At 34.5% G+C, this 24752-nt stretch overlaps 1 protein-coding gene across 3 annotated transcripts in view; it reads left to right on the plus strand.

The window, feature by feature from the left end:
- Positions 1-24752, plus strand: part of LOC117963263 (vacuole membrane protein 1-like) — a 59176-nt gene that overhangs the window by 13211 nt on the left and 21213 nt on the right. For all 3 annotated transcript variants that reach the window (XM_059000952.1, XM_059000951.1, XM_059000953.1), the window contains exons 6-9: positions 8886-9056; positions 11908-12039; positions 23162-23242; positions 23838-23954. In XM_059000952.1, coding sequence (XP_058856935.1) covers positions 8886-9056; positions 11908-12039; positions 23162-23242; positions 23838-23954 — 501 coding nt within the window. The remainder of the gene's footprint in view (positions 1-8885; positions 9057-11907; positions 12040-23161; positions 23243-23837; positions 23955-24752) is intronic.

The raw sequence follows: 24752 nt of genomic DNA on the forward strand, positions 1-24752 counted from the left end.
GCCAATCATGAACTCTTGCACTTTGGAATAACTGCAAACAATAACCGTTGATAAGAATGGATGCTTTTAGGCTTAGAATAAACCGTGTTTGTTGCTTTTGACACATTTTTGTGGTTGACATTGTATCTTGCTGATCTCAATAAAGCTTGTCTGTGAATGCGGGGGGGATTATGTGATCCGTCAGTCAGATTTTAGTGGCGATCTGGAAAAGTGATTCACAAGTCACAAGAAGGCCATTTGACCACCCTCCGTTAAATTAATTAAATCTTATACATTCACCCTTTGTTTTCTTCAAGGAGCCATCGGGGGTTTAGATTGTAAAGAGGCGACTCATATTTTCTTTCGTACCTTACATGGAACCACATCAAAGCCCTTAAGGACACTAGGTTGTAAAGAAGGTTAGCATGGGGTAATTAGGAATAAATCGAAGGTATAGATTAGGCAGATGTTCTGTTGTTTCTTCTAGTTGGGACTGATCTGGTTTTTGGAAACTGTCCATCTTAAGGTATCAGGACTGGCACAAATACCAGTCTCAAGAGGGGCAATTAGATACAAGTGTCTGAGACTGCATCCATCCTGTGAGTACGCTTGACATACACACATGATGGCCTCCCTCTGCAACCCTTTTGTTCTCCTTTTTCTGAATACAGAAACCAAATCACAGAGCCTGTATTTCCCATATATATATTTTTTTCATCATAATGCTGTTTGTTTGGGATGTTCTTTAAACCAGGTTCTTAAGACAAACCCTTTCTCTTCGAGGGTGCAGAGAAAGGGTTTGTCTTACGAACACTATAGTATATCCTGATCAGGCTCCCTCCGGCTGATGTTTAATAAAAATATCAAAAGAGTCAGGAATTTGTTGCGCTTTACATACAACACAGGCTACAGCTAATGTGTGTGTCTGGTAAACCCACAGGGTGTCGTGTAACCCTTTCTTTCTTTTTACTGTTTAATATTTACAAAGGCTTTCTTATCCCATTATCGGATGAAAAGGTTTTTGGAAAATATAAGTCTAGTGTACTGTTTTCATAATGTATAATCAATGCCTGGCTTTCTTGTCCACTTGATTTAGATTTTATTCAGATGAATGAATGTACTCTGTCATTAACTGGAACATATAAAGCACAGGGAATGTTCCTTATTTATGGGATTTTATGTAGGACACCCCTGTTCTTTGAAATTGTGCCGTAGCCCAGACTAACTAGTGTTCCTTTTGAGGGGCCCGACCCAAGTACTGACCAGACCCAATCCTTCCCACACATGCTGTGGCTAATGTATTCAAGGTGTGAAAAAACAGGAAAGGATTCGGAGTTTGTTTTAACCCCAAAACCCCTGAGAGTCTGCTGAGAGACTTAAAAGCTTAAAAGCCATTTTGTTATTTGGCTTTGGTACGCATCATAGTTGACCCCCACCCACAACCGCCACCTTTCCATCTGAGCTTCTTCCATAGATAGAATATCCAGACTGCAGGCAAGATTGGCAATGACCTAATGTCTCATTGCATTTCTAAATGATGAAGTTACCCCCCATGCGAGTCACATTCCTCCGTCTCACCACAGGTTCCTGCTGGTCCAAGGAAGAACACTGCGGCAGCGTGCAGCTTCTCACGCGAATCACCAATGATTCGCTCGCTGCTTTGTGTTAGCAGTGTTCTGTCTCGCACTCACAAGCCCTTGAACAAGGTACATATTGATCCGGTCATGAAAAATCTTGGCTTCTTTCAATTGTTTGTTTGGCTACGTTGGCTAAACTGAGAAACATGAATGCTTCGTCGTAGATTTCAGTCGGTCCTTTGGGTGAATGAGCAAGAATTGGTCAAATTTACTTAAATAAAATTAAAAGCTTTTTTTCTATTTTTATTTCTTACATATTTATATTTGATTCCAAATCATAATTAAAACATTTTTTTTATCATATATTGTATTTAATTGATACAGTTATCAAATGTATTTGTTAAAGTACTTTGGATTATGTCAAAACCACAATCAGCTAACCAAGGTAGTAAACTAAATTGCTCTCTTTCCCTCGGTCAATTCATTTTGAATACTAAAATGATTTAATTTTGAATACTAAAATGATTTCCTACAGCAGTTTGAATGACAATCAGTTGAATTAGGAGTGTTTTAAAGTGGGATTAACTCAGTCTTAAATCAATTCAAATACCCACAGTTTCTCATGTCTAAGATCACCTAAATTGGTGGATTTATTTATTTATCTATCTATCTGTCCATCTATATATATATATATAATATATACACACACACACATATTACAGGGTTCCCCCTTTATAACGCTGTAGTTGGGAGCCTGTGCAGTTTGTGTTCCGCCTTATAACGAGAATACTAGTGTTCGTGTAACGCCATTATGGGGCAAATGGGAGCCATGACCGTACCGCCTTACAACCTGTTCCGCAGTATAACAGGCCGTCTTATAAAGGGGGAGCACTGTATATAGATAGTGTTGAATTTAGCATTTTGTTGAAACAATCTGTCCCCAAGACTTGTTTTTTACATTGAGATCAGTTATCATAGTTTTCTTTATTCGGATCTTCAACAAAGTTCAAATACAGATATGCATAAAATACACTGTCCTTTGAGACCGCAAAGGTCTCTTCTTCAGATGGGAAGTGAAAACTGAAGGTTAAGAAAGTCCCTGTTACCGTTCAGCTTTTTCAGAGATCATATACAGCACGTTGGTTGGGAAGCTTCATTCATAATTCTAGAACAGCCCACAGTTCTTAATTTGTGGCAATTAAAAATAATTAAAAATTATTTATTTAAATTATAATTTAATTCTTTTAAAGTTTGGGGGTACCTGTCCACTCTTTTTTTTTTTTTTTTTTCCCCTCAAAATATGTTGACTGTATTGGTGAACTTGATCCTTCACTCCTGTCTCAGTTTTTCTTTGTTTGTTTTTTCTGCAACTTCAGCTTTTTTTTTTTTTTTTGTGTTTTGAGGTCAACAAGTTTGTCTCTAACTTTAGTAGAGCCAGACATTTTTCACAATAGAAATATTTTTGTAGGCCAGTCATTGACAGTAACCAGCAAGCCATTTCCTGATAACCTGCAGGGCATTAGGGTTGTAGATACAGCTGATAAAGCTATGGGTTTAGCAGACTTTCTTATGATCTGACAAAACTGCAACGCAGACATGATATTAACATGGCTTTGGAGACGGTGGGTCAATGTGAGCTGGCATCTGTTAAATAATGTAGATCCTGCCTGAGATGTATCGGTCTTTCTGTATCTTTGTGGACTTGGCTGCACATGTGTAAATATGATATGACTAGTTCAGCAGTCATTCCTGCAGAGTCATTTTGAATCTGAACTTTTTCATACGCTTTACAAAAAGTAAAGATGCTGTTCGAGTACAGCTAGAATTGTACTATTTAAAAAAAAATCAAATCCCTGATCCTTCTTTTTAATTCTTCCCATCGTATTTCTAGAACTGTATTGTACCATGCAGGGGTTTCTAAGTGAGGGTATATGTCCTGTTTTTTAAGGATTTTTTTTTTTTAGATACAAACCAAACTTTTAAATGTACATCTACAGCTATGGTCAAACTTTTAGGATTGAGACATAATAAAAAATAAAAAAAAACTGCATGAACATCATTTTGATCTTGTAATAAAAGAAACTAGAAAATGATACCGCAAGAGTCTACCGGAAACTGTAATAGTAGTAGATTATTTAATGCTGGATTTCGAAATGTTACATTTTTAAATTTGTCAGTCTATGAAAAACTGTATGTTTGGGTTTATATGGCAGCAAGCTCTAGGTGTTATTTATCTGATGCATCATGGGTAATACAAGGAATAAATCTAATTCAATATAAAAATGAATAGTTTATTATATATAAAAAAAAAAAATCGAAATTAATTCCTACCGCATTCTCTGAATTTGAAAACTGGGAATGTTGACAATATGGACCAATAAGACTTGAGAAAATAATGACATTTAAAAGCATTACACAGTAAATATTAGACATGTGGCATGTACAAAACAATCCATTGAAATCATATATCTGTTTATATATATATAAAACATTTTAACATCGCAAAGACTTAACTACATAGTAAAAAGGTATATATAAAAAAAGGTACACATGAAAGTATATATTGAAATGATTATATTTATGGTTGTAATTAAAGTTGCTAGTGGAGATATAACTATATACATATTGAACACATTTTCGGATAGTATGATTTTAGAATAGTGTGTTCCTTAAATGTTCATTTAACAACAACAAAAAAAGGAACCTATTCCGTTTTTTTTGTTGTAGTGTTTTTTTTTGTTTTTTTTTAATAAATAACTTTGCCCAAAATTTATATGGTTTTAAAAAATAAAAATTAAAAAATTAAAAATAGACGAACATCACCCTCTGTACAGCGCTAGCAAATGGCTACAGGAAAGCAAGTTGTGCTTAGAATTGAAAAAAAAGTTGGAAATACTTTCACTTCTGGAAAAGGTAATTTTTAACAGGGATAAAATAGCACAATATTTTGACGAGTACTTGAGCATCACAATTTCCAAGCACTCGAAATCAAACCCCACTCTCCTCTACATACTGTACTAGTGTACATAAACCTCCCAAACATTGACACAAGTCCTATTTTAAATGCCAAATTATCACACAATCAAGTAATATATTAAGTAATTCATATAATGTTTGCCGCCTTGTGCAGTTAATTGTATATGGTCAAGTATTACTAAATAACGTATTCAAATTCACATATCCACACAACTTTAAATTGTAAAAAGAGATGCCTGGCCTACCTGTTTGAACCCGTGTCTCAGGGGTCCTTTTATTTTAGTGCAGTAGTTCCAACATACAAATAAAATCTACACTAAACAAACGGCCATTCGGTCCAAATGCTAGAACAATTTCAAGTGAAAAAAGCCTTCCACCTATGGGAAGATTGGGGAATGGGCTCCACGAGTCTGTGGTAATTGCAACTTTTTCTCCCTTTTGAAAGTTTTGTATGAACAGCTGCAGCACGATTTTCTTGGAAGTTTTTTCCAGCCACGCTGTTATTGTTTTAGGGTCGGCACAGTATTGGGATAATCTTACATCGATTTCAAAACTGCTGCATTCACGATTCACACGCACTGTCCTCCTAGGGGATAACGTGATCATGCCCTGTTCGGCCAAATCTGTAGCAAATGTTGTTATGGATGTTTGCTTTTTATTGCCTTCAGTACCTCCATCCACAATAATTCTGAATGTTTTCATTTCAAATGGTGAAGCATTGAACTTGTTTTTTTGTGGTAAGGCAATTTTGTTTGGCATAATTATTTACATACCACGGTTTTCTTGTCTGGTTCCTGAAAATTCTTCCAAACGTGGCTTCCTTTGTTTAGAGATGCCATTTTAAATATAGAACAAACTCAGAAAAAACACTTGTCATTAACGTTATTACACCGCCGTGGAATTGATCCCATGCCACGCCTCCTACAGGCATGAACACACACAGAGCACCAATGAAACGCCAGATCCACCGAGAATAAAACCCGCCCCAGTGTCAATCTTTCTGTTGCACCAATTACTGATATATTACTAAAATTAACGCATAAGAAAATATGCGTTTGGTGACATTTGTCACGTGACCGGTTGTACGTCTAGCACATTATTAAACGTTTAACCACTTCTTTAGAATTTATGTTTAAAATTCCCATCCCTAATTTATGTATATAAAACATGTATCAGACTTGGAAAAATCAATGTATTTGTTATTATTCATAATATGTTCCTTTACATTTGTACATTTAATTGAATATTTCAGTGGAACATTTTAAATCATTAAAGGAGACGGTCTGTGAAAAGCAGCATCTTGAACAGTGTGTGCGAGTCTGTCTGAGTGTTTGTCTTTAGTAAAATGCTCGGTTTGGTCCTGTTTCTAATATTTAAACTGTGGTGGTGTAGACCTGCCGCTGTCTAGATCAACTGAATCGAGGCCTTTAATGAATATAATTAATATAATTACAGAATTTTAGTGCATTAAAAGTGCAACACCCTTAAAAAAAAGAGAGAGACACTGAAGGGGACATTGCATTAAATTAATTAAAAGGGTGCTAATTCTTTGATTTAAAAATAAAACATAAGTAGGCATGAAAAGGGTACCATATGTCATCACTGCAGTATGAGGTCTCGCTGTTTGTGCACGTACCAGCTTGGCAGATACCAGCTGTAGGGAAATCCAGCAAACCTCATTTGTGGCACCCATTTCTGCTGAGAGAGGCTGTATCGCTCTCTTTTAGTAGATGACAAGTTTGCCAGGAAGAGTCTCACAGCTGTTTCAGCTGAACTTGATATTTATTTCTCCAACTTGTGCAGACGATGACAAGGTTTAAGACCTCTATATTTGCTTCACGTTTGGGATTTGATTTTTGTTTTTTAAATGAAATACAAGCAGATGTGTGAAAAACACTTTAGAAAAAAATTGCCAAAACCAAAGCAATGATGTCAAGTTTCCTTGCATTTTTGAGCCGCTGTTCTGTACACTGCAGGGGACCTGCACTCACAGGAGAATTCAGCACACTCCATCACCAGTGTCAACAAACCATTTGTATTCCTTTTTAATTTTACTGTGAAGTATTGGTTTTGTGGGCTACCACAGAAATTAGAAATATTTTTTCCATTTTTATATAATTATTACAGCTTCAGACAAAACTACAGTGCCAGACGGTGATTGTCAATGTGGAGTTATATTAATTTACAGCTGCTGACATAATTCACTTATTTTTTCCACCATGACTGACATAAGGATTAATGTTTCCCTCTGAGCATGTGCTCATACTCCTACCCCCCCTCCCCTCCTAAATTACATAAATATTGGAAATCCCCAGATCTTGTAGGAGCGTCCAAAAACTATGGGGTAGGGGAGGGAGGGGGGGAGTTGTCTGAAAAAAAACCTAGGAACATTCCTGCTTAGTTTGATTGTATTTAGTAGTATTATTAACAGCATATTGTAATGCGTCTGTAATATGCAGTTTTACTCTTTGCTGTACCTATTTAGAAAATTTGATGCAAACAAATTTGACATGGCTTCAGTAAGAGCTTGTGTTCGTAAGTGGTTTTGTAAACGTGGCTTGTAGTTAAAGAAGAAAGCAGTGTATCATGATGTGACATTAAATTAGAATGGCGTTTGGCAAGAACGTGTTTTTTTTTTGTGTGTCTTGTTGTTTAATTGATAAATTTAAATGTACAAAACTCCAACCATGCTACTTCTTTATTTCTTCTAGTAAGTATGGATGAAACAATGCCATCGTTATCAACAATGTCAAGTTGTTGCTAACCTTTCACAGAACATCCAAGTTCTTAACAAGTCGGTAAAAAGTTTCTCTGAAAAATAAGTGTTTGTTTAGTTTGGATATTTCTTTCTTGCAGATCCCAGAGATAGATTTGGTATAAAAATAAATCAGAAACGAGCCAGTGAACGATGTGGTAATGCAGAGCAATTTATTATCCTAGATTGTCTGTTTATTGTATAACCTAACAAAACCAAGCTTGTTTTTAGACTACTGTGCAAAGCTGATTTAAGTAGGTCCCTGTCTTCTGGGGGAAAAAAAAGGATGTGCTTTTGGTAAATTTTTATGAACGTTTAAACCATATCTACATCCACACACACTCTCTTTATATTACATTCTGAAGCCCTTGTTAGTATTTGCTAAGCAAATAAACCCTAAATAAGCAAATACTGTTTTAACATCGCAAAGACAACTACAAAGTAATAAGAAAAACTAAAAAAAAACACATGAAAGTATATATTGAAATGTTTATATTTATGGTTGTGATTAAAGTTGCTAGTGGAGATATAACTATATACTACATACATATTGAACACATTTTCAGATAGTATAATATTTTTAGAATAGCGTGTTCCTTAAAGGTTCATTTAACAACAACAAAACAGGAACCTATTAGGTTTTTTTGTAGGGTTTTTTTTTTTTGTTATAAGTAACTTTGCCCAAAATGTATGTGGTTTTAAAAAATAAAATTAAAAAAAAGAACATCACCCACTGTACAGTACGAAAGTGAGTTGTGCTTGCAATTGAAAAAAAGTTGGAAATACTGTACTTTACTTCTGGAAAAGGTATAACCAGGGATAAAATAGCACAATATTTTGGAATTTTAAAGAGCACTGTGACTGATATTAAAAAGTCTGCCTCAGATTTAAAAGTTTGCGGTCTTTGATAGTAGGGGCTGGAATGTTGCGTAGATTGAGTTGCAGAAGATTTATTGGTGGCTGTAGAGATAGGTAACTTCTTGATGGTGAGGTTGCTTTTTGTACTGAAGTGCTGGACATGCATTGAATTCCAGTGATTATATGTCATTGTACCGTTTGAAAAGTGTTTTCACAAAAGGTCATCTGACACCATCCCTGTATTTCATGAGATGCTTTTTATTTGTGAATGGGTAACCAATGTGATGTAGGATCATAAGTTTAATCTTCACTAAAGTATAGTGGAGCCCAAAACATTGCCTCATCTTACATTGTCCAGTTAGGCTTTTAATAATTTGTGTTTCAAGATATTTTCTAGTTTTGTTTCATCTGAATATGATTCGACTGTTACCCAGTTGGAGCACCAACAGATTTGTGTAGGCCATATTGATCCAGGCATAGAGAATACACAATGTCCTCCATGGTTTTATCAACTGAAAGATCTTGCACTCATTTTATTAGGAATGACCGCAAAGAATATTAAGGTATACTGGAAGCTTGCCCTTCAAATGACACATAAACCGCTGGTTCCTAACCCTAGTTCATGGTGGCCGTAATAAATAAAACCACTGGTTAAAACAAAAAAGACGCGCTGTTTGCGACAAGCAGATATGAGCCCAACCCACTTAAACTGCTGTTAAAGTCCTTGTTTTTTCTTTCAGGGTCCACATATTGCATCAGTGACTCTGGCTGCATATGAATGTAACTCTGTGAACTTCCCCGAGCCTCCTTATCCAGAGAAGATTATTTGTCCTGATGAGGAAGGTCTTGAAGCCGGAGCCATCTCTCTATGGACCATCATCTCGAAGGTCCGACTGGAGGCCTGCATGTGGGTAAGGCACAGTCGCTGCTTAGTGAGAGAAAGCGATTTTACAAGAAGGCCTTATTAAGATTACTGAATGGGTGCAATAAAATACTATAAAACGCCTACACGTATGTGAATTATGATTCCTCTTCCTCTTCCTCCAAGCAAAGCAACAGTTTCCTTATTGTACAGTATTGTGAAATGATGTGCTGTTCTATCATGTGATTGCATTTGCTGTGAAAGCTATTTAGCTTGAAACCAGACCACTGAGTGACCTACAGCTGTAAGGCTCTGCCCGTTTTTGTTTTAATTGTAAGTCGTTTTAAAATTATTTCTACCCAGCGAGCAATCTGTGCAATCTCTTGAAAATTCTATGACCATATATCCTGTCATTACTTTGAATGGACATTTGATCTATTTGTTTAGTTGTTCAAATGTACCTAATAGTAGAAACTAGAATAGATTACATATGTAAGACTTTTCAGGCCCATGGCAATGTGTAGTCCAATTTGATAGCCACTGAATCACTTCAGGCCAATAGATAATCACCACAGGTTTCAATGTTGCTTTGAAGTCTTCTCTACAAGGAAAGTCTTTTTGAAACTGGACACTTGCTCTCCTTGCTGCTACAATACAATATATATATTTTTTACTGCAAACCAGTTTTTTCTAGATTTAAATTTGCATTACTTATTTGGTTATTTCTGTCTGAGTGACTTCTAATAATTTCTAGTTTTTACTTCTGAGGATGTTTTGACCTTCCTTTTAACTCAAAATAGGAAGTAGATTTAAAAAAAAAAAAAAAGGAAATGAGGCTTGCATTGCATAGCAGTTGGATCCATTCCTGGTTTTACTATGGGTCTAATAAGACACCTGAGCTTGTTACCTCTGCACTGCGGCTAATCAAACTGTAAGGTGGGGTAGTCTTGGGTGCAAGGCACAGTTATTTGAATACAGATGGCACATGTCTCTTTGAAATCCCCTGACAGTAAGCACTGCAGCTGCTCGCTCGATTTTAAGACCGCAAGTGCTTTGAGCAAATTACTAGCTTTCATTAAAAGGCCACTAGACAAAAAAGGAAGTTGAGATTAAATTTCCCTCCTCGCTCGACAATAAACCATTGTTTGGCACTTCATTTTAATAGTTTTGGTAATTGACAGCTGAGAATATGAGGCAGAGAATCCTTGCAATGTGGATAAGTGTTAGGGCTGTCAGATAAGCCTCCAAATAGCAATCGATTAATTGGGCACTCAAAATTGGATTGTTCGAATAAATATCAATGATTGTACCGCCCACATACATTTTCACTGCATTCCTCTCCCCCGCGACATGATTATTTTAATATCATTGCTGTTATAAGTAAAAGCTTCTGCACAGCAATTGAATGTGATGGGTAATTACGCCTTGGTAGCGTATGGAGAAGAAAGAAAACATCAACATTCTCAACAAGCCTAAAGCAAGTTTAACATACTACAGGGGTGTTACTAAAATATTTATTACAAACAGATTACAGTACTTTGGAATGTAATCTATATAAACTAGACACGAGTTTATGAAAAACGTCTGTTTTTTCATTGTTTTTTATTCAGTAACAGCTGCGGCATTACGCATTGCATCTTGTTAATACTGTACCACCTAACCTTCACTATCAGTGAAACACTCAATGCGGAAATCCCTGTCTAAAACATCATTATCATAATAATAGTTATAATAAAGTAAATTGATTTACTTACTGCAACATGCATACCTGCTATTGATCAAGCTGGTCGTTACTGCAAAATTACGTTTAACATCACTGATCATGTTTTTTTATATATATATACATAAACGTTATTGAATAGAATTCATTTTTGTGCAATTCATAATTGACCATTGTGGTATATAGGGAGTAGCAAAGCAACCAGATAGAACATGCAATACAATTACATCTAAAGAAGTGATGGGCCTCATAGAGTAGAACCAGTCATTTCTAGTTTTATCATTTCTTTTGATCTTTTTTGTTTTATGTTGCTATTTTGGTTTTAGTTCAGTTTTATTAAGTGGTTTGAAAAATGTTCAGTTATTAATTAAAAAATTGAAACAAGAACAGCAGGACCACCATGTTTATTTTTCTTAAAATGTTTGCTTTTTGCATCACTTAGAAATTCAAGTTTTAATGCATTCAAATAAGCTGCTAATTTCTAAATTTTCTGCAGAAATGTTTGCAGATATGTAGACCACAGAATATCTGAATTTAGCAGACACCGGTTTATCTTTTTTCCCCTCCAGATTTTCACTTCTCGGTTTTTCTGTGATCGCATATGGTTCTCAGTTCAGGGAACTGTGCTTTCCACGACACCTTCAGCGAAAACTTACAAAAGCTATGTTCCTCGGTTCCAGACTGTCTGCTCTTTTAATTGTACAACACTTACTTTCACAGACAAACTGCGATCTAATTTAAGAAATAAAAAAAGTTCAAAGACATTTTATATCATCCTTTCTCCAGACTGACCTTTTCTCGATCTCTTTTTTGGAGCTGTGCTCCTGGCTGGTATAACACTGCCATCTCGAGGGCTCAAGACATGACAGAGACATGCAGCAGAAGACAAAACCCTTACTGGATCCAGCATGCATTCAAATTGCAATACTGTTTAGCATAAAATCACAATCCTGAGAAACAACACAGTTTAAAAAGTGCAAAGTATTTTTTTATATTTAATAGTCCTTCTTATTAGGTTGGCATACTTTACCATCAATTATTGTGATTTTATACTTGGCATGTTGTGGCATGGCCGAATCTTCACACCCTGAGGCGTAGTATTGAAATGCTTTAAGCACAACGTGGGTAGGAATGCTGGCATGAGCTCCCGTCACCCATGCTTCTCTTGTTGTCTTGGCAGGGCGCTGGCACTGCCATTGGCGAGCTTCCTCCCTACTTCATGGCGCGGGCTGCAAGGATGTCTGGCGCTGAACCGGATGATGAAGACTATGAGGAATTCGAAGAGATGCTGGAACACACTCAGAGCGCACAGGTGCGGCCCGCCAGCTTCCTGCTGCCTTTTACTATCTGATTGTTAATCTCGTGATGCCATTCTCTTAGGCAATGCAAGAGGATGGTTCGGTCTGCAGTGTTGCAGAGTCATGCTTTATGACATGTAGAAGCATGATAATGCATGTAGCTATCTACTGAAACAGTAGAACCAAGTTGGTATTACCAGGTAAGTTTATGAAAAGGAACAAATTTATCTGATTTTCCATATGATACACGCATGCGTACATACATACATGCTTACATGTTTTTATGTGGTTTAATTAAAGAAACATATATATATATATATATATATATTTTAATGACTGTAGCTACATAAGTTTAAAAAAATCGGCATGCAATCATTAGACTTATAATATATTACTTGGTAGTAAATATATCGCTATTCAAAACTAAAATACCCAAAAGACTGAGAATTTTGTTAATTAAAAGCAGAACCTTGTTCCCCTTCTTTACAAAACTTGTCAGTCCTCTAGTCCAAGGGTTTCAAACAGAGGGTAGCATTTTTTTCTGTTAGCGGGGAGTTGGGGGGTGAAATAAGGGGCTGGACAAAACAATAGAAACACCAGCCATAACATTGTCAGCAGGGTGTGAGGCTGACATGACTAGCCAAGATGGCATGGATTTGATGTCCTGGATACAAAAGCTCCCCCCAACGGTTATTAAATTCCATCTTATTTGCTGTCTTGTCTAAATGACTTGCAATGTGCTGTTTAATATCAGAGTGTCTGTGATACCATTTGCATAACATGTTACATAGTCCATAACAAATGTGTTACTGTTTATTATTATTATTATTATTATTATTATTATTATTATTATTATTATTGCACTAATAGTGTTAGCCCAGTCTAGTAGTGATGTTTGCAGGCCTGGTGTATTTGTTGGTTCAGCAGGTTTGCATAGTTTCTTAAGTTTCCCTCTAAACCAAGCTGAATGTATAACTATCTGTAGGATGCTGGCTGGACCAACTTCGTCGCCTAAAGCACAACATGTGATCGGTTTTAAAAGCTTAATCCGATAAGTTACGCTCGTTAATAACAGCATTTGTGGTTCCGCTTTACTTTGTAACAAGTGAAGTGCATGAAATGTTTAGGAGCACTTTAACTCACAGAACATGTAAAGTTACATACCTTTTGCATATTACTAATACTACAGTTTGGCACTGCCTACAGTTTTGGACTTGCTGGAGTTGAAGTGCATCCTCCTCATGGGGCTGAGATCATTCATCAGAGTGTATTTCTGTATAAAGACCCCAACTCCATGGACTCCTTGAAGAAAACCTTTGAAATCGGAAGCAGTTGTATGTTTTCATTGAGTCCACAACATGGGATGCTTTTTTCGAAAACAAGATGTGCCTGGATTTTTTTGGGGAAGACCTTATTATTGCTATGACATGTTGGCAGGAAAATCAAATTTTCACTTCAGAGAAATTCCAGCGGGCTTCACATTTTCTGTGTTCCTGCTGCTGGTTTAACACGCGTGTCATGCATTTGGACCTGCATTTCAGTCAGTCTCTTGCTCTGTCTAACAACGCAGTGGCGCTTTGCAGTTCATGATCCTAGCTGTTGGGCGAGCATTTTAAAGAGCTTCCTTTCTGTTTTAGTCTGGACTGTTTTGGAATGCAGGCAATGTCTTTATTTTTTACATTTGTTTATATGGTTCTGTAAATACTCTATTGTGTTTTATTTTTGCCGGCGATGGAGAATGCTTTTGTGGAGAATCATGGGCTGTGCAGTGTTGTTGCAAAGTCTCAACCCGTGTGAGTGTAGGAAGCGTGTTTTGTTAATAGAATTTATTTTTTTGTTTCCAGCAGTGACATTAATGCCTTCTATACCTTCTATAATATAGTAGGAAATGGCAATAACCTGAATGATTATGTAAAAGCTTTTTTTCTAGGACGGCAATAAAAGCAGTGGTGTTTGGGGAGGGGAATGGGTTTGTCTCAAGACAATGCTTTGAACGCAGTGTGGTCAAACGTTTTTTTAAAATAACTACTTCTATAATCAGCATTACAGCTTCAGTTGCATGCTCTAGAAACGTTCTGAAGTTTTGTAGCTGACTAATTCACTTTTTTTTCATAAATACATATTTTTATTAAGTGCTGTCAATGAACTTCTAACATTATAAAATGTGTTACTGCTTCTTTAAGTAACCGCAGGGTTTTCAAATGAAGATGTACACTGCAACCTGGATTCTCTACCTTAAGCAAAGCACTGCACAAGGGACTAAAGGGTTAACAGTCTGTGAATTCTTAAATGCCAACTCCCAGGATCATTTCTCATGTAACCTGAATAAGAACCATCTGCTTTGGGTGATTGCCCAATGCCTAGGACCTGCTTTGTTGCTCCAGCAAACCCTTTACTGGGATGTGGTTTGCCCAGGCCTGTCACATGACTTCTCTGAAACCCCCTCCCCCCCCACCTCCTCCCTTTTAATTTCCAGTAAACTGTTTGAACAGGGGTGAGTCAGAGTGAAACCAGCTTCCCTTTAACCACAGCTTGTTTAAAGAATTTGTCAACGTGGACTCGAGAGTTTTTTTTTTTTTTCTTTTTTATATTCGACTTTGCTGGCACAGCTTATGGTTAAAATTGCGTCAGGGGTTCCATAGAGCAGCTTCCTGCTATTAGAGGTGTCTGCAACGAGTTAAACTAATGAACCTTGGTACGCTCTTAACCTTTTGCTTATTTGTATGGCGGCAACAGCAATTTGAACCGTCTTCCTTCTTTTGATAACCTATCGCAGTCCTAGATGCAAAAAGTCTTCTTTCAGATATCCGCAAATAATAAATATAAATATATATATATATATATATATATATATATATATATATATATATATATATATATATATATATATATATATAGTGTGTGTGTAAAATAGCTACTTGGAGGATTAATTACAGAACATGTTTGTGTAGATAAATATTTATAAAAAATATTTTAACAGTATCATTTAGGGAGAGACTGGGTTTGCACAAATGTTAACAAAAAACTCTTCTTCGAAATGTCTGTGGTGAATATTTGCATGAAACCTGCTCTGAATGACACATGGTTTGATATACTACATTCATAATTTTAATGCGGTTTAGAGCATCTGAGAATAATCTCCACAGTGAACAGTTACTCAGAAATACTGGTATACTTCTGTTCCCACAGCGTTGTGATTCTCGCACTAGTTTATCTTCGAATCTTAAATTCTGACCTATAACTAGAGCAGGATTATCTGATTTTTCATTTATGCCTTCTTAGTAATCATTCATTACTCAGTTGGTATAAAGATTATGCTATCGATCACAGTCTCTGTGCGTGTTCTCCCAAAAGTCCATATCAAGGAATCATGGGGCTGTTCTGTAAAAGCCCTACGGCAGGTACAGAAAGTAAGCTTATCCAATTCATTCTAGTGAATATCACTAACGGCCACTGATAATTAGCTATAAGAAAACCTAAAGTGGAGAGCTATGCTTCCCTGATTCAGGTAACAAACTACAGTATATGGACATATCTAAATAGAGATCTTAAGTTTTGTTTGTGTCCTGATTGAAAGGGACTGAAAATCTTCTATCTAAAACAAAATATGTGACTGCCTTAATTTTATCATTTAGTTTTCCACACTTTGTCTTCACTTGAATTAATCCTGCAATCCTGTAGATTCACTCCCTGTGCAGCTGGTATTAAGACCCCAAGTTTCTGGAGCATGTATTAAATGTTGTGAAAGCCTATACAATGACTAGTGTTAGGCTCTAGAGCTTTAAAAATGAGTACTCCAGTGCTGAGCATGGTTGAGCTCTGCAAGAGTATTTTTAAAGTGCATCTGTCAGATTTTGTTTTAGTAAAAAAAGGTTTAAAATAGCAGCATTCATGTGTTAGACTAGCGTACAGAGATATATTATATATCAATATTATTTATTGATGTTGTACAGGGACATATCCTGTCCAGGTGCTGCATTTAGGGAACAAAGGATGTTGTGTTTGTTAATGTATCCCTGTACTTGACAAAGTTTAGAATCTGTAGTGCTTGACTTGCCTCCTGTCTTGGCACCTTTATTGATAGACATTAACATAGAGAAAGTGTAGCATTGCTCTTGGTAAGTTTGCCTAACATGTCACAGAGCTGTGAAAGACAGTAGCAGGAAGTGAGGGAATCAATAATTTGACTAAGGCCAGTTAAGCGGTAAAGGTGGAGCACCCCATATATAGTTGTTCATTTTCAAAGAAGGGTGGTTTTATAGATGTGTTAAATATATAAGAAGTACAAATATTGTTTTATGTTTTGCTTCCATAGGATACAGCAGAGCTTACAGGTGATGTGCTTCACAGCAATCCTATCGAGAGCGTGTCTGTTAAATTTGAGCAGCAAGAAAGGGGAAGAAAGTTGCATTTAGAGAACATAAATAAACTGAATAGCCAACAAGCTCCTCTTTCTGATGAAGTGAACATTGAGCCCTTTCATTATTTTAGTATAACCTTTGAACATGAATCTGTCCTGGACACTATAACGTTACAGATTACGCCCACGTTTCAATACATTATTTTGCGCCTTTTTATGTTTCATTTGGAAGCGTTCCAGCATGAGTGTGTGTTCATTCAAACCCCTGAAAAGCTGTTCAAATTAAACAAGAAGGGCAAGATATAAAGTTGCCTATATGGTGTTTTCCAAAAGGGACCTGTTCACGTGTTTAGGCTTTTTTATTCATCTTAGATAGTTGTAAATTCAATTGCGTTTGAACAATACCCGGTGATTTAGATGCACTCTGTGCCAACATGGTAACTTTCCATGACATGTTGTTTTTGTAATTATGTCATCTGGTTTCAAAATGGATTAAGATGAAAAGTGTTGGGGGAGGGGGAAATAAAAAATTATGTTTGTGAGATGGTCCTTTTTAAAGTATGTTTGTCCTGCCCTGTCTAATTTCTTATTTGTCAGATTTTTTAAAAATATAATAGAAAACTTTCTTCCAGTGAAACATTCCTGTGTTTTGTGGTTCTACAGTTATTAAATAAAAAAAAATAAAAAAAAAACAATCTAAATGCTAATACAGTTGTGAGCTCGTACAAGCACAAGGTATGCTTTGTAATGCAATTTTGATTTTCATGCAATTTTATTTTAGCTGATCTCCTACCGAGCTAATAATCCCCAACTGTAGTTCAAAACAAAACAGTACAGTTTAATTATAAACCACAAACATTCTTTTTCACTGAGTGGGATAGCCTTCATTGTATCACAGATAAAAGAATCGGGGAGGAATATAAAGTTTTACAGAATACATAAAAGCCTTTGACCTGTGGTGTCGGGTACCAGAAACTCAAATCGCACCAATCAAAGCAGTTGATTGAACTCTTTACGCCTCTTGCATTTCCTTCGGGCCACGGTTAGTGGTTCTTCTTAAATCATTTGATCATGTGCATCGTTGCTAGGTGTCCATATCAGGCTAGAAAAATCTGTAAACCTGACATGCGTGTTGTGCAAAATCTGCACCTGGATTTTAAAAAAAAAAAAAAATGTGGTGGGGAAATATTTTTTCTAGTAATGGGAAGCTGCATTATTAGTAAGTTCAGTTTTAAAAATAAAAAATGTGTTAAATACTGATGTAAACACACTAGTGTAACAAGCTGGAAAGGGTGATTTACCTAAAATAAAGAAATACATTTAGAAATGGGATTTTATAGTTTTGTACATACATACTGCCATTTAAGTTGACCTGACCAAATGTGTGTGTGGTTGTGTGTTTTTTTTAATACTTTTAATAGCAGCAATATATATCTATATCTATATCTATATATATCTATATATATCTATATATATCTATATATATATATATATATATATATATATATATATATATATATATATATATATATATATATATGCGCATACAGGTTGGAATTGTGTGGGGAAATAAACTAAAAAACCCCAAGACACTATTTTTGAACATCAGTTTCCACAAACATCTTCTCCACTATTCACAGTCAGTTCTAAAAATAAAAATCTTCATTTTTCATTTTGGCACAAACACCCTCAAATTAAAGCTGTTTCTCAGAACTGCAAGAAAAACAGCACTCTCTTCATGTGATCTTGTTTGTATTCTTTCATATTGAGTGGTTGGTTCAATAACGTGGTAGGTTTTGTTTAAACAGTAAAGGGAATACATCTTTTGATTTATAATATGAGATGTATTTAATTCACCAGTGAATCTATTAAGTGGTTTCACAGTGTGTGCAATACTGTGTGTGTGTGTGTGTGTGTGTGTGTGTGTGTGTGTATTTATACACACACACATACTGGTGAATTAAATACATGTCATATTTCAATAAAAAAAACAACCACTACAAATAAATTATATATATATATAAATATAATAAATAAATTCTATAATTCCACTGTAATAGTGTGTTTTATTGATGTATATATGTTCATTAAAATAAATATATAAATACATAGGAGTGAACCCCCAGTTGTAAATTTAATTTGAATAGGAGGCTGTGTGGTCCAGTGGTTAAAGACAAAGACTTGTAACCAGGAGGTCCCCGGTTCAAATCCCACCTCAGCCACTGACTCATTGTGTGACCCTGAGCAAGTCACTTAACCTCCTTGTGCTCAGTCTTTCAGGTGAGATGTAATTGTAAGTGAGTCTGCAGTTGATGCATAGTTCACACACCCTAGTCTCTGTAAGTCGCCTTGGATAAAGGCGTCTGCTAAATAAACAAATAATAATAATAATAATAATACACCTTCATTGTAAACAACACAGTGAGAGTTTTGGTAAAACTTCTTCTGACTGCAGAACACCTGTGCACACCTGTATCTTACTTGTTTTCTGTTTCTCTTCTTATTTATGTGCTAGATTAGCTGTTCAGCACAAAACAAACTGTTTTTTACACTGCAGTAGAATATTTATTGCTAGTACACTGAGGTGAAGATGATTAAAAAATAAAATTAAAAAATGTGTTTACTTGACCACAGTTTATGTATGTATGTATGTATGTATGTATGTATGTCTGTGTATATATACGTACACACACAGATTCATGACTTGTTGGTTTTTTAACTAAGAGTTTTTTTGTATTCTATTTTAATGAGCTGTCCATGTGCAATATGAACAGCAATGAATATTCAGTTTTTCGTTTCTAATGGAACAGCGTTTAGTGGAAACATGCATAACATGAGAGTTCATGTTGTGAAAGTTGTTTTAGCAACAAATAAAAAAAAAAAATTACTAAAACAAGCAGTTAATAATAATTAATAGAAGTTCTTTTGCTAAAATGTTGTAAATAATTTGCATGGTATTTTAATTGGGTTACTGAACCACACATTGTTATACATACATCCATAACAATATTATATTTTATCAGAGAAAACAGTAATAAAAAGTATAAATATAATACTTTAATTTGATATTTAAATTTGTATCATTTTTTTAAGTAAAAAATATTTTTAACAGAAAAGCTTGAGCTGCTCATTAATTCATGTATTTGCCTGTCTTTACTGACCTGCTTACTGAAGTGCTGTAAAGAGATAAAGCTAGGAATTAGTTTGCATCCTGTCCTATGTAAATACAATACAATATATTTAAAAAAAAAAGTGTTTAACACAGATTCTCCAGTGTTTGAGAATGCCCTGTCTGAGCTTGGAGTATGATGAGTCAAGCATCCCGGTTTTGTTTCACGGTGACTGAGGAATAATACCAGAATGTGTGAAATAACATAACAACTCTTTTAACCCTCCTCTTCCACTTGCAAGCAGGAGCAGGGCAGCCTATTCCCAGGCTGAAATAGCTTCTTTGTAGCAAGAGTTTGGAAAGAGGTACGGGGGTAGCGAGGCATGGAGCTGCACAAACATGAAATTGCCTCTTAGTCACCTGGGATAAACTGGAACTCTTGTCCTTTTGAAAGATATATTTTTTTATTTTCTCCTTTGTAATTTTCAATTCTGTGAACACTGATTTTTTTTTCTTTTAACTGGGGTAAGTGGTTGAAAGGGTTAATTTATTTTGGTGTGAATAGATCATTCTTCCATAAGCATTAAGTCATTTATTCCTACCTCTCTGATACAGTATATGAGGTTGTTTAATTGAATACTTCAGAATAAAAATATGTAGCTTTAACCTTTCTTTGCCTTTTCAAAATTCATATTAAATATAAATCATAATTAATAATACATTTTAAATTAGTGGAATTCTAAATGGACAAGGTATTTTATTTTCTGTTTTGTGTGAACTTTCTGTTTTGGCTTTAGATTTTATCATTCATTTCATAACAAATAATCTGTAGTGCCTTCGTAAGTGCAGAGTATGTTTTTAAAGTTAATAGTTGAAAGCATAAAAAGGTTAATCTGGGACTAATGTATATAAATATAATACTTTAATTTGATATTTAAATTTGTATAATTTTTTTAAGTAAAAAATATTTAACAGTAAAACTTGAGCCGCTCATTAATTCATGTATTTGCCTGTCTTTACTGACCTGCTTACTGAAATGCTGTAAAGAGATAAAGCTAGGAATTAGTTTGCATCCTGTCCTATGTAAATACAATAATAATAATATTGAGGAATAATACCAGAATGTGTGAAATAACATAACAACTCTTTTAACCCTCCTCTTCCACTTGCAAGCAGGAGCAGGGCAGCCTATTCCCAGGCTGAAATAGCTTCTTTGTAAACAAAACTAATCAGAAAATAGAATGATAAAGTTTGAATCAAAAAGCTAGATGTCTGTTTGTTTGTTTGCTATATATATAAAATAATTAAACAAAGGTAAAAGTGCAAGATCAAAATTAATGTTTAGAGGTTGAAAGTGTAAACCTCAGTCAGAAACTTAATAAGAAAACCCACAGATTTGAAATATAAGAGTATATCTCTTAAAGTGCTACATGCCTGTTCTGTAATGTTGTTGATAGTTTTGGAAAAACAAACGAGGGGTTAATGCTTCAGTACGCCATGTTTACATGGTTTCATAATGTGTGCTTATTTCACAATACAGTACAGGAGCAAGAACTAGGTGTGGCAGCAACTGTGATTAAGCATTTTTAAAGAACCAACTGAAATCTTTTTTTTATGTAACATGTATCTGTATAATAAGAAATCTAATTGGACTATCATTTTCACTTACTGCTAAAAACAGAAATCCTTACTTAAAGGATATGCGGTAATTGAACGTTCTGTAAATACAGGTGAAATTAGCGACAGAAAAAAATAATTATACACAAATAATTACTCTTTATCCATTTTCATGCTTAAATAATATCCAGACATATTTGCAGATTTAGAAGCATTAGAACACATTTTTTTTTTTTTTTTTTTTGCCATCGCATTTCAGAATCCTATTTAATTGCATAAAACTGCCATTGTTTGACTTACAGTGCAGTTAAGCAGTTGTGAATTATGTGGATTGTTTAAAAATAGAAGTGTACATTTTTTTTAGTTTAATTGAAATCTGTATTTTCACATGAGTATCTGGGCAGTGCGCTACAGTATTTACTGTTCACTTGTTTTCTGTTTCATGGACACTGCTTTCAGTTTCAGCTTTGTTTTTCTTCACTTGATTTCCCAACAGCAACGTTTTCTTGTGAATGAATCCTGTTTGCCATTTACAAACAGTAATAAAGGGAACTGTGTCCCTAAATACAGCAACAACCTATTGTATAGAAAATGTTAGTAAAAAAATACTAATACTTCTTGTTTTAAACCTTAATAAATGTCACCTTTTTATTCCTGCCTTTAAAAAATAAATAAATAATACTAATACTAATACTACTACTAATAATAATAATAATAAATGGATTTAAGCCTTAAAAAATGGAAGTCCTAAATCATTTTTGCATTTTGAACAGTAGTTCAAATGATTTCAGTTTTGTCCTTAATAACAAACCACCTTTGTTCCTTTTCTTTTTCCATTAAACAGAAGAAATTGCGGAAATGAATAGAATATTCTAGAAGTAGGTTTTGTTGAATAGATGTTCTAGTCAAATTCAGGTAGTAGAATAGTTTTGTTGGATTGGAGCAGAGTGAAATAAAAATGGACTGATGTACAGCGCAGGTACTTTTAAATGGTATTACATTCACTACATTAAAAGGTTGTTTCAGATAGTTCTGCACATTTAAGGTTTTTAAATATTCCTTATAAAGTGTATTCTATAATCCTTGCAGGATGAGACATGTATGATTTGTGAAATACATTTACCTGTATACAAGGAAGGAAGAATCTATATAAAAACAGAAAAAGCTCAATAAAGGAATATATTCATGTCCATAAATACATATTGGGATTGTTTGGTAAATTTTGGTTAAACTTTTAAATGATACAATCAACATTTAAAACATTAACTTAATTTATATATATATATATATATATATATATATATATATATATATATATATATATATGGTGTGTATGTTAAAATATCTTTGAAATTAAGCATAACTTGTGCAGTAAACTTGATTGTAACAAATTATGTTTACTTTTAAGTACATTACAATGCAAGTGTGTTTGAAGTGTTGAATCAAAACTCCATTTATAATTCTGGATTAATGTATTGTATTTAAGCGTTGAGATTTGTTCAGATTTGTATTTACTAGCTGTTAATAATTTTTTTCACAAGGAAGTAACCATTTCTTTATTTTCTCATTTGTTTTTAAAAATTGAGAAATGTATACTTGTATCATAATTAAACATAATTAATCGATTTACAATACATAAATAGTTCGGGTTTTTATTTTTTAAATCTAACAGGTCAAGTGTAGAAAATGATATTTTAGTTTGTAATGATACCTGTATTTTTTCTTTTAATATAGAGAACTAAAATGTGTGATTTCTTTGTCCTTTTTATTTACTATTTTAAAATGACCAAATGTTCAAGTATCTGTGCCATGTTATATACAGGTAGGGCCATTTCTCAAGGTCTTGACTCAAAAGTGTAATTAGTGGCTTTTTTTTAAAGGAATATCAAACTGTTACAATAATATTTAACAATGTATGTTTGTCAGTGAACCTCCTGAGTTCCTTATATACATTTTGGTGGTACAGATTGCTCTTAATAACCCTAGCCTAAAGTGTGATATTCCTCATTTTACCTCTGTACTAATCAGTGTTTTCTTCTCTTGTTCTCAGGACTTTGCCAGTCGGGCAAAGCTTGCAGTCCAGAACATGGTTCAGAAAGTGGGATTTTTTGGGATTCTAGCTTGCGCTTCAGTGAGTAAATACTTATTTTTATATTCATCTCTAAATTGTTAAATGTTTAATAATGATAAAGCCTAAAAGCTCCTACCATCTTTGGTAAGAATTCCCAGATGTAGGTGTGTTTTCTTGTACTGGCAATATTAAAGCTTAAGTTTACATCTTTTGTTCATTCTTGTTATGTATACATTTTGTTGACCTTACTATTGTCATATCCTTTTTTAAATAATATTTTTAAAATTAGGAGAACAGTTATCATTAAGAATAGAAAATAACTTTGATAAGAACAAAGAAAGTGTTTGTGTGTTTTTTAAAAGTATTTTGTGATGGGCACAATTGGTTTAACAAATGAATTAAGAATCAGGATTGCAACTAAATTAAAAGCCATTTATTGTATGCATATATACAAAAATGTATTAATTTCTGCCTCTTTATGAAGCATTAATTAATGCTGATGGATGAATTGAGATTTCTTACATATATGTTGATGTAAAGATGTTCAAAATAGATTAGAAGTTGCATTTAAAAATCCATCAAGAATAATTTAGAATCTTTTAATGCCAGCTTTTCTAATTCCTAAGATGTAATGTGTTATATTTCTGTTTTACAGATCCCAAATCCTCTCTTTGATCTGGCTGGAATAACATGTGGGCATTTCCTTGTCCCTTTTTGGACCTTTTTTGGGGCGACGCTTATTGGAAAAGCCATTGTTAAAATGCACATCCAGGTAGGCATGACAGAGCTTCTTCATTTAAAAAAAAGGTTCTAGGCGGTCCTTTTATTAGTACAGTAAAACACCAGATGACCTAGTATAATGCTAAATGGGTTAATGGAACATACTTAAGTTTTATGGTCTGTGTAAATTAGCTGTTTTATGAAATACTGGATACATTTTCTTTTAGCTAAAAGATTGTTTTAGAACTGAAGATTTTACATCAATGTTAAAAGTATACAATTTATTTGAAATACAATCACAGTTTTCCTTTGCCCAATAATGTTTGGATGGTCTCAGTTTTAATCATTTGAGGATTTGACGTTCATTGAGGGTGTACAGTTTGAAATAAACTTGTCTCACAAACAGAAAAAAGTTTTTTAAATTCCTATTTCCTTTTATATATACTAACTCAGCACACGTCTCCCTAGCCTTTTTAAACATGTAAAAAAAACTGCTGAAGAGCCATTTTGAGTAACAAAGCACATGCAGGAAGCTTCCATTTTGGAAGGAAAGCCTGTTCCTGCTTTAGCATGTGTCACAACAGAAAATACATGGTGTTTAGAAATAGCAGAAGGGCAGCAAATATTTCAAAGCTTTTCTTTGCATGCCTTTTCATTGGGCTAGGTTCATTTCACGCTGAAAATCTGGAAAGGAGAGGATAGACATCAATGGCTTGACTGCATTGCAGCCTTCAAGATGACAATTGTCAAAAGCTGTTGTTTTAGTAGGTAGTTTAGCAGCAAAAAGTTCATTCTTGCTTCTAAAAACTCTTGTTTTAGAGCTTTATTAAACACTTTTTTCCCATCAAAA

Source organism: Acipenser ruthenus, chromosome 26 (assembly GCF_902713425.1).
Source record: "Acipenser ruthenus chromosome 26, fAciRut3.2 maternal haplotype, whole genome shotgun sequence".
NCBI classification, from domain to species: domain Eukaryota; kingdom Metazoa; phylum Chordata; class Actinopteri; order Acipenseriformes; family Acipenseridae; genus Acipenser; species Acipenser ruthenus.